We start from the raw sequence: 18,899 nt of genomic DNA, 5'->3' as shown, positions 1-18,899 counted from the left end.
TCTATGTAAAAGAAGCCAAACACAGAAGCCCATATATTATGATTCCATTTATATGAAATATCCAGGACAGGTAAATCCACAGAGACAGAAAGTAGATTAGTGGTTGCCATGGGTTGGAGGTAGAGGGGAAGGGGGAGTGGATGCTAACTGGTACAGGGTTTCTTTTCAGGTTGATGAAAATGTTCTGGAATTAGATAGTGGTGATGGTTGCACAACTGATGACTATATTAATAACCACTGAATTGTACATTTTAAAATGATGCCTTTTATGGTGTGTGAATTTTTTTCTCAATTAAAAATGCCCATATAATATGTGTGAGCATGCACAAACCTGCACATGAAGGAGGACGGATATCATACTCATCAAGTTGTTGTCAGCAGTTGTAACAAAAGGGAACTCTGTATCGGTAGGTGCCTTATGTCATATTCTATGTTACTAAAAGTCAAGTGTGACAAAAATAGAATATTAATTGGGGATAGTCATAAAGACGACATTAGGAATGTTAAAAAACAAAGCAAGTGGTTAGACTTAGCTGATTTCAATGAGATATGATTGATAGGCTGGGCTTCCATTTTCAAAGTATTTCACTGCATTTCTGGGGTTTGCAGATCCCTTTGAGCTCCTTTCCAAAATTAGGGGTCTCCTTTCTGAAATCACTGAATTAAAATGGATTCCTTCGGCCCAGGATTGGAAATAAATGAGCCCTGAAAGTTAAGCTAAACTGAGAAGTTTCAATGCCTCTTTAACTTGCCCTCCTGGACTCTAGGCCTTAATGTGCAGCTCCACGTTCCACCTGGTGCAAACAATAATACTCATGCTCTCTGGGGTTCAATTTCACAATCACGCCCTAGCCCAGTGCTGATGACACAGCAGCAGACTTGAGACACTGGTAACTTGCAGGTAAGGAGGAAAAAGAACTGGCCTCATAAGAGGTATTTATTTTGCTTTTAAGTAGCAGTTACCAACTTCCAGATTCCAGATTCACTTACTTCAGTTCCCCAAACTACCAGCCAAACAAGATTAAGAGGCCTGGAGGAGAAAAGAGTAGAGGAAGTTAAGTGCGCGCTAAACATTTCTTCTCACAAGTTAATCAACTGCAGGGTTTCTATATTGAGCGGTCATGAGGATCACACACAAGTATTTTATACTGCAAAGCCCCGTATGTTGGACCTCTGGTAATCAAAATATTTCTAAATGGCCTTGAGAGATCATGATTTATAGGAATTGATAACTTTGCTGGGAAATGAATTAAAATAGTCACTCTACAGGGTGGTATGTTGTTGTTCTTGATTGTTCTTCATTTAGGTAACAACTCTCATGGACTCACAGTCTTCCTATCTGTGGCAAATACTAGTGCTGGTAGTAGATGTGGAGAGAAAGTGAAAGGTTTAAGGAAGTCTTAGTACTTGTGATTTGAAGCATTTTTATAGGCCTTTATATATATCACTCTCTGATATAATTTATATCAGTTATCAATTGCTGCATAACAAACCATCACAAATTTAAGAGCTTCAAACAGCAACATTTTTCTTTTTTCTCACAAATCTGTAAGGGTTTGAGCAGGGCTTGGCAGGGCAGCTCATCATGGCTCATGTGGTGTCCTCTGCGGGGGGTTGAGGGCAGGGGGTGTGGGGGAGGCTGGAATCCTCTGAAGGCTTATTCACCTCTAGCTGTTGAACCTACCTGTCTGCAGGGACCTCAGATGGGACCATCTCCTGCAACCCCTATACCTGGCCTCTCCATGTGGCTGGACCCTCTCAAGGCATGGCAGCTGGTTCCAAGAGAACAAGGCAGAAGTGAAAGTACTTTTATGACAGCCTAGGAAGTCATGTAGCATCACTTCGGCTTAACGCAGTTGGTTGAAACCCAGGCTCAAGGGGAGGGGACATAGACTCCATTACTAGATGGGGGGAGTGTCAATATCACTTTGTTAGATGAGCGTGTGGGATGGGATATATCAGAGGGGCCATCATTGGAAAACACAATCGGCCACATCAGCCCAAAACTCACAGGCTTAATACAACATCAATTTATCATTTTTCAGTTTTTCGGTTGATTGGGAGGTCCTTCTTTTGGACTTACTTGGGCTCCTTCACATAACTGAGTTTTGGTGATATGTCAGCTGGGTTGGGGTGGGCAGCTCAGCTGAGACAGCTGGGATGTTTGGGCTCCAAGTATTTTCACAGCATGTCAGTCTCAGGGAGCACTCTACAAGGGCAAAGGCAGGAGCTGCAAGCCTTCTTGAGGTGCAGGCCCTAGAACTCGCATATCATTTCTGCCACATTGTATTGGTCAGAGCAAGATACAAGGTGAGCCCAAATTCAAGAAGTGAAGAAACAGAGTCCGTCTCACGTTGAGAGGAGCAGAAAAATACCATGGCCATCTTTTTCAATCAATACACATAGCCGTATGACCACATTATTTATACTCTGTCCACATACAGAATATACTTAATTTTCCCCCCAAAAGTCACCTACCATTATGGCATTAGGCTCTGGCTTGAAGTACAGGAGCTTCTCATCAAAATCATATTCAGGTGAGGATGAGGCTCCTTGGGTGTGATTTTCAGGTTCTCCTCTATTACAGCTTCTCTTGATTCAGAGACTTATGAACTGAAATAAGTTATCTGCCACATCACCCCTCTACTCCCACCCAATATGCAGTGGTGAGACAGGGACAGGATAACCACAAAGGACACTCCTACTCAAAAAGGGGAGCAATGGGAATTGTTGGTTCATGGCAAATCTGAAATCCTGCCAGGCGCATTTGCTAATTCCTTTTACTTTGGGGTCAGGGAGTGTTCCTTAGTTAAGGCCTAGATTTGCTCCCCGGGAGTGTTCTCTATTCCATTCCCAACTGCTAGTTCAGCTGACCTATAGCAACTTCAAACCCTGCACAACTAAGAAGAAACAGTTTTTCATAGACTTCTCTATTGGTTCCCACAGTTATATAAAGTCTAATTCCTGTAATAAATTCCATATGCTATATCACCCAGAGTGGTTCTGTTTTTCTGATCAAACTCTGAATGATATAAGACCAATTAAAAATAGCTGACTCTATCTGTCCCAGAATTTTCTTTAGTGGTATTACTCACTGTGGGTTTTGGATCTTAGATCTCAGGATGATCCCTGTAGGGTCAGGAAAAGAGCAGCAGCCACCAGTGGGATTTTGATGTAAGGAATTTCAGGGGACATAAACAAATTCATATCCTCAGAAAAACGACCATTTTCTATCTAGCTGGACCTATGTGAGTTGAAAGCCCTCATGGGTCTGGTGCCTACAGCCATAGCAGCAAAGCTTCTAATTATACTTTGGATCAGTTAAAACTCTGAACAGTCCAGAATGATGGCCTAGATCCTGGTCTGATTAAAATGACAATGGTGCTTTAAGGAAAGGGCCAAACTATTACGTTCACAAGCAGGTGGCAAGACAAACACTGGTCCTCTCCTATTCTGAGGGATGGCTATGCCAATTGAGATCAGAGGGGAGCCTCTGCTAAAAATAAACAACACTGGCAGGATGAACAGAGGAAATACAAAGACTACTTGTGGGTCAAGGATAGCATTGCCACCATAACCTGGAATTAGGTTAAACACTAGGCTTCTTGCTTCCCTCTGATGATTCCCTTGTAGAAGGACTAAGCTATTTGGCACAATATGCTTAGCTCCAGGCAATCTCAATACAGACAGCACAGGAAGCCACGTGGCTGGTGGGCTATAAATAATGGACTAACCTACAGTCAAATAGATGAAAACAAAATGGCTAGGTAGTTAAAGGAAAACCGGTGTAGGAAAACAATCACAAGCACTGGTGTTATATGTAGATACTCAGTTGATGAGGAAGAAGTTTCTAAATATAGCAACTCTTTGAAATAGATGCTTCAACCTGAACCCTGAGCCTGTAAAAAGGAAAACTGAGGCAACAGGAGTTCTATCCATCACTGATTCTTTTCATGGAAGTATTAGGAAGGTGGGTTCAGACAACATCCTGAGAGTTGGGCACCACCCTTATAAGTAACTGACATGTAAAAATTGGGATCTAAACTAGTGAAAGCCAACCAAATATATTCTAATTTGGTGTCCCAGCTTGACAGATACTACAAATAGGTCCTAGGATTGTGTTCTTAGGGTACTATTTCCGAGGGAACGTGGTAGATGGATTCTAAGGACTTCTGATGTAGGTAGCAAGAAGCAGGATTGACTTACTGCCCTACACTTGTATTCAGGGACAATGACAATATTTATGACCAGTTGTGCAACTCAACCCCCATTTGTGATGACCATTAGGGCAGCTGGTTTTGTGTGTACTGCATTGTGTGTTTGTAGGTTTTCAGGCTGGTGCTTTTTGCTGTGGCTGCTTTATGTGGAAGCAGAATCCCTGTGTCTTGGTGCCTGAATTACATATAATAACTGTAGGAGCATCAAAACATCAGCATCTGCCACATGTGCTGCAATAAGTGTTACAGATATAGTTATCTGCCAGCAGAGGAATTTCATGCTCACAACATCCCTACTCATCCACAACCTATAACTTAGGTGGATGGACGTGCACACAGCCATTTAAAACATGCTCCATGTGGGAGTCCCTGCATATTTACTGGTTTCCTGTAAATCAGTGATTATCAAGGCTAGCTGTACATTAAAATCACCCAGAGGAACTTTTAAACCATGATTCTTGGGCTCCTGTCCCAGAGATTATTACTTAATTGGTTTGAGCTGGAGTTTGGGTACCTGAATTTTTTAAAAACTCCTCAGGTGATTCTATTGAATGCATACTGGTATAAAAAATAGTACCCACCCTATGAACTAATGCAATGGTTCTCAAAAGTGTGGTCCTTGGATCAGAAGCAGCAGCATCACCTAGGGGACTTACTAGAAATGCAAAATTGGGGGCCCCATCCCAGACCTACTGAATCAGAAATACTGGGATATGGCCCAGAAATGTGGTCTGGGAAGCCCTCCACTTGATTCTCATGTAAGCTAATGTTTGAGATCCACTGAACTAGCGAAATTATTCGATGGAGTTTGAGCAAGCATCATTTTACTCCTACTAATGGGTGAGAAAGAGAATCATCTCAAACACGAGCTGGGACAGGACTCTGTAGTCTGATGTGATTATTTGCTCTTTGTGAGAAGAAATTAATTTTCCTGAGAAAATACCTGATAGGAAAATTAAGATTCTTCTGGAGAGCCAAAGTCAGTCACATAGACTTTCACTAGCCTAATACTAATACTAAGCAGACATTCTTCTCTTTTACCTCCTCCTCCTGTTGTTTCCTCCTCTGTTCCTTTCTTCCTCCTTTCCCTTCCTTTACCTACCTCCTCCCCCACACCCCATGCCATAAGTGATTTATGGTAGGAGCTTCTAAGTCCAACACCAGGAAGATAGGAAATATTTGCCCCTTAGCTACCTTTTTCAGTGCTCTTAGTTTTTTTGTGGAGATCCATATTTCATCTGGTATCATTTTTTCTTCTGCCTGAAAGAATTCCTTTAACGTTTGTAGTGTGGCTCTGCTGGTGATAACCTCCTTCAGCTTTTGTATGCCTGAACATGTCTTTTTTCACCTTCATTCTTGGAAAGCATTTTCACTGGGTATAGAATTCTAGGTTGACAATTTTTCCTCTCATTACTGTTAAAGATAGTGCTCCACTGTCTCCCTGTTTACATTGTTTCTGATGAGAAATTTGCTGCCATCTTCATCTTTGTTCCACTCTACGTGTCTATTTTTTTTTAACCTCTGCCTGCTTTTAAGATTTTCTGAAGGTATTTTGTCTTTCTTTTCAGGATTCTCATGGAAATTTTAATTCATTTTTATCAAGAACTTCTCTATGTCAAAATAGATGTCGGTATCCATTTTAAAAAATGGTTCACATATTGCAGGGATAAACATCCTTTTTAGCTCAGTAATATTTTCTTCTATTATCTTTGGCTGTTATTCCTGTACCTTAAAAAAACAAAAACTCTTTTCTTGGAAAACCAACCAGCCAAATATTGGTGCTCTGATTTTTATCTTCTATATTATTTTTTATATATTATTTAATCTATGTTATTTTCTTCTGCCTTCTCAGAGAGCTTATCAAATTTTTCTTTATCACTGATTTTTCTCAGTGTTATTAATTCTATTCTTTAATGCCTCTCTATTTCATGCAAGTCTTTATCCCAAATAGTTGGGAGGTTCTGCTATACTCCATAGAGATCATATATTGAAGCTTAATGTTATCCCTTCAATCTAGTAGACTGTCAGGTACCTGGCTAGAATGTGTATGTGGGATTTTAGATATCTGAGGAGACACCATATTTTCCAAATTCTCATTAAACTAGCAACAAAGACACAAAAGGACAAACTCACCTCACTGAAAACGTTGATGTATCCTCAATGATAGAATTTGGGAAGATTTGCCAATAACCAGGACAAATTGGCTAGATTTGGAAAAAACCCTCGAGGTACCACTTAGCAAAAAGTAGGAAGATCAATTTATATTTCTCTCTTTTTCTCTGTTTCATGACTTAAAATATGCAAGGTCTTTAAAATCCTGAAGATCAGGCAGCTAATAAAAAATCTTGTAACAAGAAACAAAGACTCTGAATAGGCCTTCAATTGGGTTGAAGAAAAAGCATTCTCTTTTCTCTGAGACCTTCTGACAATTTGGCTTAGTCTTTGAGTCCTAAAGATTCTTGGCATATTTCTGGTGGCACGGAGTAAGCCCTGCAACATAACACCAAGTGAGAGCCTAGTGACTGTAAGCTCTGATCGTAGCTACAACTAGTAATAGTAGCAAGTTATTTTGTGTGATGTACCTCATCTACCATTTCTGAGGTTTCTGTAAAGTCGTGACAGGATATATGGCTTCAGTTCTATTGTGCTGTGCAGAATTAAGCAATAGGTGTGTCACACATATGGAAGGGGCTAGGAAAGGGTGGAGCAGTGTTCTCTTCCCCAAGTCCTGAGTGAATGTAGTGGTGGCTCTCCCAAGAAGAGGGCAGCTGTGATCTCATGAAGATGAACAACCTAGACGAAGCAGTGTAGGGACAAGGGGAGGAAACAGAACATGAGGAACCTATTCTTGGCCCCATGTGAGAAAGCGCCTTAGGGAACTCTCAGAAAGGGCAGAAAACTCGAGAAGAAATAATTTCCAGCTATAAACTATGGCTTGAGGCCATGGCAATTTAGTTCTTAAAGTAAACATGACTTTAATTTGTAGACAAAATCTGGTAAGTCCAGGATATCTGACTTACATATAAATAGTATTTCTAAAAGTGCCCAAGGCCAAAACCTTTTGTTCTCTGAAGTATGTAAGAATTTTAGATATTCTTCCTTATTCCTTTAGTAAAATTTTCCTTCATAAATAATGCAAAGGTAAATCAGTCCATGCTTGAGTGGAAAGATCACAATTTCTAATTCTGTGAAGTCCTAAAATAATGAAAAAAATATACAGGGAGAATGCGTATGTGCATGTAAACCCTGGAGACCAGCCCTGGAAATGTTATGAATTGTTGTGGATGTTCTTCCTAAATCAGTTTATAATGGTATGAGGGAAGTTAAGTTATAGAATGTTTGCTTTATCTTTCTAATAATGTCATTTCTTATTTGTATTTATACTTTGTACATATGACAAGTAATAAGGCACGATACTTACTAATTGAGGTTACTAGATTGGAAGCTTGAAGACAGGTTATGTCACAGACTAAATACATAAGCTTGGGGAAGTCATTTAATTTCTCCTGGCATGGTTTTTCCAACTGAAAGAGTTTGATAGGGTTGTTTCTAAGGCCCTTTCCAGCTTTAATATTCTATAGTTAAAATAGAAACCAAGACAAATAAATACATGTTTTCAGAAAGATCAATTGGGTTGTGAGTTCAAAGACACAGATCATATCTTAGATTCACTTATTCCCTAAGGAGCACGATATACTTCCTTATACACAGCAGGTAGTTAATATCTGTTGACTATATTTTAAATCTCTATGTGATTGGTTTCCCAAATAAATAGATGGACTGAATTATTTCAAAGGTCCTTTCCAGCTCTACTATTCTATGCTTAAAATATAAATGAAGCCCAATAACTAGTATAGTAGACCAATGAGATTTTAAATTCTTGTCTTTGATCTATGTATTTACTTCAAAGCCTCATATAATTTCTTCCACAGCAGGTGCTCAAGGAAATATCTGTAGATTGTAATTATTTAATTTGCTCTGTTTTTCAAGTAAATATTTCCATACTATAACATGCATGAGTTATTTTCACAACTCATTATTATGTCTTTCCATTTCTTACTACCTAAATCTTGTAAAAACAAGTGACCAAATGGGAAACGGGTATCTAAGTGAGCAAAATATTTTGTTCCTTAGTTTTCTTCAGTGAGACATAATTAGCTTTTCCATATTTTAGACTTCATGAATAATAAAATTTAAAAACCCAATGCCAATCTAGTTTCATGTATACTAATAGATGTCCTAGGTTTTCTGTATTAAAATCAGAAAGACAAAATTAATTTGAATTAATTGCTGAAGAAACTCTACTCACATATAACATAATTATGGCATATGTTCCACTGTTAATCAAAAAATCATAGTTAATAACTTTGGGAAGCAACCTTTCAGGCACATGGCATGAAATAAAAAAGGTGACACTCTTTTTATAAATTTTAAAGGTAGCACATATCACGTGAAATACTTAAGAGTTTATAAGGGGAAAAAAAGGACAGGAAAAAAAAATTATATGCACTCTACATAAGCATGTAACTCCTAATAAAACACATTAAATAGAAACACATGACTTTTGCTAATTCATTTGTACTTTATGCTTCTTTTTAATAGAAATTAAATTAGTCAATTAATGTACATAATGTAGTGTTTGTTTTACAGTCTAGTTGCTTTTCAGCATTCACTTCTGAGTCTCATGGTAAATATTATTCAGCATCAGGATGTGGTTTGATGAGTGAACAGTGTCAAGCATCACCTGTTGCTTGACGGAAGGGGTCGAAGTTAACCTGCAGCTAACAGTATGGAAAAGTAAAAAGAAACACAGACCCGCAATAGTATCAACATGCATTATTAGGCCAAGATTCAAAGTTAACCCAACCCACACAGATCTCTTCTAAGCTGAGAGCACAAATGGAGAGGGATGACTTTATCGAGAGCCATAGCCATAGTAGTAAGGTTCATCAGGGCGGAATCCATAAGCTGTGGCAGGGCGTCCAAGAATGCCAACCGATTGGCCAAAGCCATCCAATCCAAGGCTAAAAAGAGAAAAAAGGAATAATCTATTATATTTTTCATTCCAATGCAGGTCAAAGAAGAGGCCTGGAACTTTATATCTCCAAAATTCTCTTCCTAGCAACAAAAGTGACTTATGTGGCTGGCTATCATTAACTTTTTTTCTTCTTTAAATTACTGTAGTCATAAAAATGTGTTTAATAAATATTTAATTCTAATAACTTCTGTTAAAAATGTTGAAAACCTCTGTCATCAGGTACCATTCAAGACAAAGAGAAAGAGAGATCAGAAACGTTTTAATGAATTACATTCATACATGGCGTTTATGCCAGAATGTGAAAATATTTTACATGTTAGTAACTATCAGTAATACACTGCTAGGGAATGATAAAATTAAAACTGTAGTAAAGTGAGTTTTGTTATTTATAATAAGATCTCTATTTCATAGGACTAATCCACTATTAGTAAGGACATGCAATTGAGTTTTAGCAGTAAACTCTCACTTGGAGCCAAATCATACCATAAGCCTATGACTAAAAGAAGACAAAGAATTTTACAAAATTTGAAAGTTAGCCAGATTTGATATGCAAATTCTTCTTCTGACTCCTCAATGCAAAAAAATTACTAAATAGTACATGTTTTGAGTTACAGCAAGCAAATTATAAATTTTGGATTACAAATTTATAATTATAAATTTATAAATGATAAATTTATTCTATGGAAATAATAGAAGCCCAAAGATAACCTTCAGAGTTAAAAAGGTGGATTGAAACATGGATAAACTGATATTACTTTAAAAATTCTTCTTTCATCTATTAATACATTTAGAAGAAAAAGTACTTTTAAAGAGTCAGAGAATTATTAAACACTTAGCGAAATGACAGGATATTATTTTGCCAGGCAAATATGGCAGCTATAACATGCTCGTGCATAGCGCATGCAGTGAATGCTAGTGAGCTTATTTCCAATCAAAAGAAATTATTTATAATCCAGAAATGTAAGCTTTGAAAAAATAAATATATTTAAATGATTTAAGATTATTCCAGATAATGCTAGATGGAAAAATACTTTTCCCTTTATCAGCAAAATCTCAATATGATTAAAAAATATATTCATACAGGCACTGATTTCTTCTCACAACTCAAAGTGAGATTAAGTTAAAACGCTTTAGAAGTAACGATTAAAATGTTAAGGTTTTAAATAATTTGTGTGCGTGTGTGTGTGTGTGTGTGTGTGTGTGTGTGTGTTGGAATTGGATTAAATACTAAAAGTAAAGGGCATATAATTCATGTGAATCTACCTCTTAGGGGAATGGAATTTCTGAAATATAAGGTTTAGGTTAGCATTTGTAGTGAACGATCCTGGACAAATCAAACTTTTGGGTTCCTTCTATATCAAAAACTGTGTCTGTAATTTCTGAAAGTTGTTTGAAAGTTTTAAGTCTGAATTTTATTTTGAAATGGCAAAATACAAGTATGCCTTTCCTACTTTGGTCCCATGGAAAGAAAGATTAAATTTTCTGATGAAGGGAAATATTACTCTAGAGGTAGCTTTAAAGATGTTTTAGAAATTAATGGAGCCCACGACTAAGACACACCTGTATCAGTTTAAAATTAGAGGAAAAGTTGGCCATTGAAAAATTTTCTGTTGAAGCACTAAGGCTATCAAATACTCATGTATCTAAACAACTCTCAGTTATATAAAGGATGACTGTATAGCTTGCGGATTTCAGCTCCTTCCTTTTTCAGCTTTCTACTTATTACCTGCCTTCAGCCACTCTTTACATGTTTTAGCATCTCTTCTGAGGCTGAATAGCAGCAGACTTCGGTAAAACTCAAGTTAATTTTGTCTTTATTAATCTAGGGGCTGTGGTGAGATCTCTTTTAAGAACTTGGAAACAAGAGGCATATGGTTGATCAGTGAAGAAATATGCGAAAGTACCTTCAAAACAGAACATCTCACAGAGTAACAATATGACTGTAATTCTATCTAAAAGAAGATGACGGTACTGAGAAGGGTGTCTGTCAGCCATGTTGGCACAGAACAAGGAGCTCCTCAGAGGCAATGCTGTAGTGGAACCAACCCAAGCAATCCCTTGGGGTGACCTATAACACCATCAGGAATATATGACCTTTTTGGCAGGTTTGTCCTCATTGAGGAAGGGGCATTAACAAAGGTTCTGAGTCTAAAGTTATCACACATTCAAACTGCAAAACTTTTTAATTTCTATGACCAATAAACAAATTTCTGATTACTGTTTTCTCATATGGTTTGCCAACAGGGTAAAGAATAAACTTAAGACATATCTGATCTGCCTGCTGGTTATACTTTCATTGTAAATTGACAAATGGATTTTTAAAAAATATGTTAGTCACAATTTTTGGTAAGAATATGCATCCCCAAGTCAGTGAAAGTAAGACCATATCTTGAACACTGTTGAGTTTGAGTTTTCTGAGCCTGCAGGTTTACTGCAATAAACTTCTATTTATGCACTCAATAGTTAACCCAGAGACTTCTGTATTACAATGTAAAAACCAAATTTTTGTGAACTTCCATAAATATCATATGGGGAAATTTTTCAAATAGGAGAATTTGAGACCAACTCTTAAAATGAGCTTTTCTGGAATTATCCATCATGTATCATAGATCAAATCGCTGTTTAAAGAATATGTGAAACATTATGACCAGTGTGGGTACTCTGGTGGTACTCTAAGTTCTATATCTTTTTGTATCATGAAAGATCAACCATATCCCTACAATTAATATCTTTTAAATAAAATTCACTCTGATACAGAATAGTTTGATTCTTTAGTCTCTCATTTGGTTCTAATATAGTGAGGAAATTGGACTTTTCAGGATGTTAAAACCTGGAGATAGATATTCTTCTGGGACATGTGAACTCTTACTCTACTTTCTCCCTTGGTATAAGGATGTAGCCTTGTTAATGCTGAATCTGGTTCAAACCAGGAGAGCCTAATGTAAGTTTTCCCAACAGAAGCAGATGGATTATATAAATTCTTCTGGAAGGGGACAGAAACGTGAATATAAAAGGAAGTATCACAGCAAAAATTGTCCTTTCCTGATCCACTAAGACTTGACTTAATACTTTACAGTATTAAAGCCACTTGCATGCCCTCAACAGGGACCCTCAGAACCAACAGAAACTAAGTTGTGATATGCTGTACCTCCTCGTGCCCTGTGTGACCATCCTGCTTCAGAGAAGAGTTTGTATAATTGGCTATTTATATTGGAATTTAATCCAACACTGCATGTGTGTCTCCATACGTACATATTCTCTTCCTGGTACTCCTAAACTATATAAAAAAGCTGTGTGTCCCTTTCGAGTAGAATATGCCACTACTAGACCACTTTTTCTTTACAAGACTAATTATGTAGCGTCATTTAACCTTTATCCTCAATGTCTAGATATATTTTGGACCTTTAAATTAGAAAAATACCAAAATGCAATACTGCTTCTTGAAAATATATAATTCTAGTCTAAAGAAAATGGTTACTGTTTGTTGTGAAAAGACAACTAGGAAAGGTAAGGCCCCCAAATCCATCTGCCATTAAGTTTTATGTCCTAAGAACAATGATTTTGGGGTACCTAGAAAAAATGACAAATTCTTTATAAGTAAAAAATATATATTTAAAATTCAACAACAAATATAAAACCACACCTAGGTTTTATTTTTAAACAAACATTTAGAAATCCAATTAGCATTCAGCAAGCAGAAGACTAAATTTTCTGTAATATTTACAAGGCTTCAAACAAATTTTCAACATCATTCATTAGAATTCTAAACTTGAGATGATTCAGAGAAGGGTGAAAAAAAGAAATCCAGACATGACAAGTGACGCTTCACATGCAGCATATTACAAAGGGAATGGCAGCCAGTAAGGAATCCTAGGCACTCCGAGGCTCTGATTAAACTTCTGTGTCAGAATTGACATTCCTGTAGAAAGGAAGTAACGTTACTTCCTGTAGAAAGGAAAGAAAATCACCTACCTCTGGCTGTTTGTGAGGCTTAATTAGTGCATATTTGTAAAGCCCTTTGAAATCCTTGGGTGAAAAGTGCTGCATAAGTGAAAAGTATTATCATTATTTTATTAAAGTTAGATAAAAGCAATACAAGTCTTTTTCTTCTTTGAAATTTCCAGGTCAGTAAAATGAATGCAAAGCACATAATGAATATATTAGTGAATAACACAGGAAAAAAAAAAAAAGGATACATTCAAGCCAAGTTCTCTTTTCATAGGCTCATAGAATCTTTGACTTGGAAACATTTTTAGAAATACTCTAGTGTACCCTTTCATTCACAACATCCTTGACAGGGTCTATACAGCTCTTGTCATAACACCTCCATAACTCTGCATTGTCAAGGCAGTTCGTTCCTTCTACAGACTTACCAAACTATGAGAAAGTTCTTCATTAACACCCATCTGAAATCTGGTTCTATGAGTCCTAGAATTACCTTCTCAAACCATACAAGAAGTCTAATTATTCCTTAATATGACTATTTCACAAATCTCATTTAATCAATCCTCATGACATGGTCTCTAAAATCATTTGTTTTCTAAAGTATTTCAATTTTTTCAGTATTAACCTTAAAATAAAGAAGTTGAAAACAATGTGGTACTTATGATATGGTCTGAAACCAGTACAGAAGATAAAAACGAGATCCCATTTCTGACTCTCTGCTAATGTAGGCCAAAACTGTGTTGATCCTGAACAAAATTTCTAAGGAGTCATTTTCACAAACATTGACTGTATATGTGTGTGTATAGTTGTGTGTGTATATACATACAGACACACATGAAATTTATAACTTACAACTACCATGTTGAATTTCATCTTTTTAGCTTGGGTCTTTCTTTGGGGATTCTATTCTCCCTACGACAAAATCCTTTATGACAATATACTTACAAGTAGGGAACAATGACACTTATTAACTACCTATCTTTGTGATCCATAAGATAATACTGAAGGCTGGAATTCTTTTGGGATCGTTAAGTGAAAGGACTTAACATTTTTTGGAGGATACAGCTCCAGGACATTATAACACTGCATGAAATAATTTAGTAACAGTCTCCTAGAACAGTTCATTCTTTTTATTAATTACTCCAATATACTGATCATAAAACCAAAATCAGTATGTTTATCTTCCTTTCCAACTAGGTTATAAATTTATCATCAGAGTAATTTCAGCTTAAGTATGATTTGTCATGGGAAATTTAGGTCTACGTAATAGTGATCTTTTGTACATCCATTCACCCATGTATAGAAAGTACATGACTTTCTATAATGTGTTAAGTATAGTGTTAGAAGTCAATGTCAAAAAGAAGATGTGTTGCTTGGAAGGAGACAATAAACAAGACATGGTCCCTGACCATGGATTGGAGGCAACTAATATGGAGCAAAATTCTGATAATAATGTGTTGTGTTACCCTAGTACATATATAAATTACTACAGAGTAGAACAGGACCAAATAACATAATGTGAGAGTATATTAGAGATATGTACAAATTGTTACAGAAGAATCTCAAGAACTAGAAAGCCTTTATAGAAAATACTTTGATTTTAATGTATCTGTCACTTCCTGACATTATATTTTATTTTTTGTCTTCATTTCCTATTAGATTTTAAGCACCATGAATGGTAAGGACTATCTCATTCATTGCTATATCACTAGCATCTAGTATTGTATCTGACATGGCGTGGGATTTCAAAAAGTGTTTGATTGCATGAATGAATGAATCTTAAAGGACAAGTAGGATTTCACAAGTGGCGAGAGAGAGAGAATTCCTGATGGTGTGGCAGCCTGAGCAAGAGAAAGGGCTGAAGAAGAGCAAATTATTTGTTATGGTCAAAGTCTTAGGTTTGCAATGTAAGCAGTAGCAGAAGATAAAGCTAGAAAGGGAGGTTAGGACTAGATTTTAAAAGCTCTTCATATGCCATACTAAGAACCACACACTTTTGGAGAGCTGTCAATGTTTTTAAGAAGGGGACCAAGAACAACTTACTTCTGTGTTTCAAAAAGATAATTGGGGAACAAGGGGTTGAGAGGCAAAAGCATGGGGAACATTTAAGAATATTATGGCTGTCCATATGTGAAGTAATGCGAGTCTGTAGAGGCACTGGCAGAACTAACAATGATCAAATATGCTACATTTCATGACAAAAAATGGTATCTTTTCTCTTTTGAAATGGAGTTTTAAGTTATACATTTACTATTTGGGAACTGAGAATGAAGAGAAAGAACTTCAAAACTGGCCAAAAATTTGAGGTTATAGTTAACTGGAATGAAACAATTTTTGCCCCTTTAATATGGGGATATGTTTCATCAAATAAATAAGAGGCTGTAGTATTCCATGTAGATGAAATCAAACTGTAGAAGTAGTTTGTCCCTGTACTGAACAGGAAGAGATGGGCTATTCTGGCAGAAGAGAGCATTTTTTCTTGAAATTCATATAGAGCAATAAGAGAAGTCTGGATTGACTGACATAATACCTATAAAATTATACCTAACATTTGTATAGTGACGTATTACTAAATCAAGATCTAAATGTTTGCAATTTAGAGATCCACCGCTAGATGGAGAGCTTGTTTTATCACCGAGTATCGTACTTTTACAAAGTTTTAAAGGAAGCTTTACCAAATTTAAACTTCTCAGCATATTTAACATTGATAGAATGTGGTTTCCATTGCTTTTTCATATAATCGATGTCTTTATATATGTGAAACAATTTAGAGTTAAATAGGAATCACTATCATTCATATGCAAAAAAGTTTTGTGAATGTGGGGGCCTATAAAAATGAGAGAAGATGCTGATTGTCTTGGACACTGAAAAATGTAATGAACTTGCATGTTAAAGTACTGCTATTATAGGAAAACTTCTAAACTTTTCATTGAACCTGTCAATAGCATCTTGTTTCTATAAATTTAAATGTAATAATATATATTTTAGGTTGCTCAAAAGTGTTACTGATTGCTTTTGACTTGAGCCTTTGTATTATAGAGAAAATGAGCAGAGTGAAGCAGTCTTTTAATGAGTTTCACCAATAGGTATCAAGTTTAGCTGTCATTTTCCATTTAGTTTTCTTTTACTCTTAATCTTTTATATGCACGGTTATCAATTTTAAAGAATCATATTTTTAGTGAAATCAAACTAAGTAATATTTTCTTCAAAATTATAAATGATAGGAGTAGTGGGAGGTTGTATTTAATGTACTCATCTGGAACTTATTAAAAAAATTTTTTTGAAAAAGACATCTGTCAGTTCTAAGGGGAAAATACCATCTTGGGGACAAATCCTTTCAATTTAGTTACTATACTGAGATGCTTCAGATAAAAACTAATTTGTACTAATGATGGAGGAAGCATGTGTAAAATAGTCACTGATTTATTCCAAATGGAAAGAAATTCCATTTCACTGACGCTCTTCTAATACCATTCAATTTACACTTATTATACATCTTAATCTGTTATTTAACCCATCTCCAGAGCCTATTTTAATGATTATATTTTTTTATGTGGAGATGTTACAGTTGGTACTTTTTCATATTATATCATCTTTGGATTAAGTCTTCTATCCCTTTTTATTATTATTTTTAAATTTATAGTCTCACTGAGATTCTTCTATTAACTCTAGTTCTTGGGCATCCTTACTCTTTTACTGTTGCCTCTGACAATTCTTCTTCATGACGGTCCCTTTCTTCAAGAGCTTAGTCATTTTTTTCTTTTTTGCCTGTCTGCTGGCCCTTGAGCTTCGAGATACTTCTACAGAGAGGTTCTGTATTTGTTTATAATATATCAAGGTCCTGGAATTTCACTGTCCTGAAGCCATTTTAATGATAATTTCTTGACTTGGGGTTTCCTGAATTAAATGTATAGTATAAATTCTGACCCCATGCGTGTTCATGAAGCAAGCGTATGATTCCTATTCCTCATGGGTGACTATCCTCCCCTTCTAGGGTCTTAGGGCAGAAGACAAGTTTTAGCCACTTCTCTGGGCTGGTGAATTAAAATCATCTAGTCCTCTTTTCAACTGATGAGAAAAAGGCAGCCCTTTGAAGTTCCAGGCTCTATATAGGGAATTCAGCTCTATCTTCCTATACCATATAACCTATACCTAGTTCAATATTCTTGTGGTGGTTCTTTTGTGTTTGTGTGTCACTTGGGGTTATATTTTGTCCACCTTTTCTATATCTATACAGGAGGGGGCCCTTCCAAGTCAGGTCAGTCTACCATCTTGCTGGAGTTCCTTCTATTCTACTCTTATTAATCTGCTTTGCACATCTAAGGAAAGAATTTATAAACCTTGTATTCCTGTGACTCAAAATTGGCTTTCTTGAACAGAACAATGACTTGAAAGAAATAACTGGAGCCATTAGAAGATTTTTTTCCCTTATTTGTAGCAATTAACAGAAATAATACTCTAATAGGTGCCTAATAGAAGCCATCAGATGTGATGATGCTGAAGTGAATATTTACTGAAACTTACAATGGTCTCAAAATTTTTATAGCAATCTTTTAATGAAAGTATACCATCTTGTCATCTTTAACTTGCATTTCTTCAATTAAGTACAAGGACTTCTTGAAATTAGCAGTTCTATAATATCAAGGATTGCCTCAGTTCACACCACCAAATGTTAAGGGAACTTGCTGAGCTGCTTAACTAACCCCTAGGTCAATAAACTTAGTCATTAGCACCTCTTTTAAATAATTGTTTGTCTGTTACTGGTTCAACATTTATATAACCTGTCATAATACTTTGGTTTTTTAAGGTACAAAAATTACTGCTGTAGGTTTAAAGTAGAGAGTTAAGTAGCGATGTTTTCACAGTGATAGTTTAACCATACTGCCTGGTACTGAGTGAGTTAAAGTCTGAACACCACAGCTAATTACTATGTAATGCTAACCTTAGTTGCTGGTTCATTTTGAGACTCTTTAAAATATGAACTGTGTATTTTACCCCTATGCACTCTCTTAATGATTTGTTTTTTTAGACTGAAATCACTTCCAGCCATCAGTTAGACTCTTGGTCTCTACATATGCACTTCTCCAAGCACAAATATTTCTTTTTCCTATTGGTCTGCCAGCTCTGTCAGAGCAAATTTCACTTTAAACTAAATGCTATGATACTTAAAACCTCTTGGATTACTCAGGCTGCTAGTGTGATCTATGACCTTCCAAGAATGACAGCTGAACTTTCCAATTTGCTTATACTGCTTGGGGAACTAAAAGCACATGCCAAAGAGGAAAATGTTTCTGATGTTTAACAGAGAGGAGAGTTCTTGTTGGAGGTGGGAGCAGGAGACTATTAAATACTGAAAAATACGAATAAGAAATGAAAAGAAACTAAACATGCTGTAAAGTCTAAGAGCTCGAGCATAATTCAAAAGTTAATGCTAGCATTAAAAACTTTTTAGTCCAGTTAAAATATGAATAATGACCTTCAGTTACTGAAATTTAAACACCAACCAGAATCTTAGAATGATAATGCACTATCAAAATGAACAAGTTCAAGAGATGGAATAGAACCTAAAATTATCACAAGTACTATACATAATGGGCTATATCAACTCCCCATCATTCTTTATAAAGCAGACAGAAATCTGACATATGGATATAATCAAAGAGGTAATACCACTATCTAACATGCATGCTACCCCTACT

The 18,899-nt window shown here is 36.2% G+C and overlaps 1 protein-coding gene across 1 annotated transcript in view; it reads right to left on the bottom strand.

Annotated features, from left to right (window-relative positions):
* Nucleotides 1–8,779: 8,779 nt before the first annotated feature.
* KIFAP3 (kinesin associated protein 3) overlaps nt 8,780–18,899 on the bottom strand; it is a 157,780-nt gene continuing 147,660 nt past the window's right edge. Inside the window, exon 20 of the mRNA XM_029228574.1 lies at nt 8,780–9,241. Within this exon, the coding sequence (XP_029084407.1) occupies nt 9,133–9,241 (109 nt within the window). The 3' untranslated portion in view covers nt 8,780–9,132. The remainder of the gene's footprint in view (nt 9,242–18,899) is intronic.

This window comes from Monodon monoceros, unplaced genomic scaffold, assembly GCF_005190385.1.
Source record: "Monodon monoceros isolate NGI ecotype Baffin Bay Population unplaced genomic scaffold, NGI_Narwhal_1 Super_Scaffold_18, whole genome shotgun sequence".
NCBI lineage: Eukaryota > Metazoa > Chordata > Mammalia > Artiodactyla > Monodontidae > Monodon > Monodon monoceros.
This window is presented reverse-complemented; position numbering and strand designations above follow the sequence as displayed.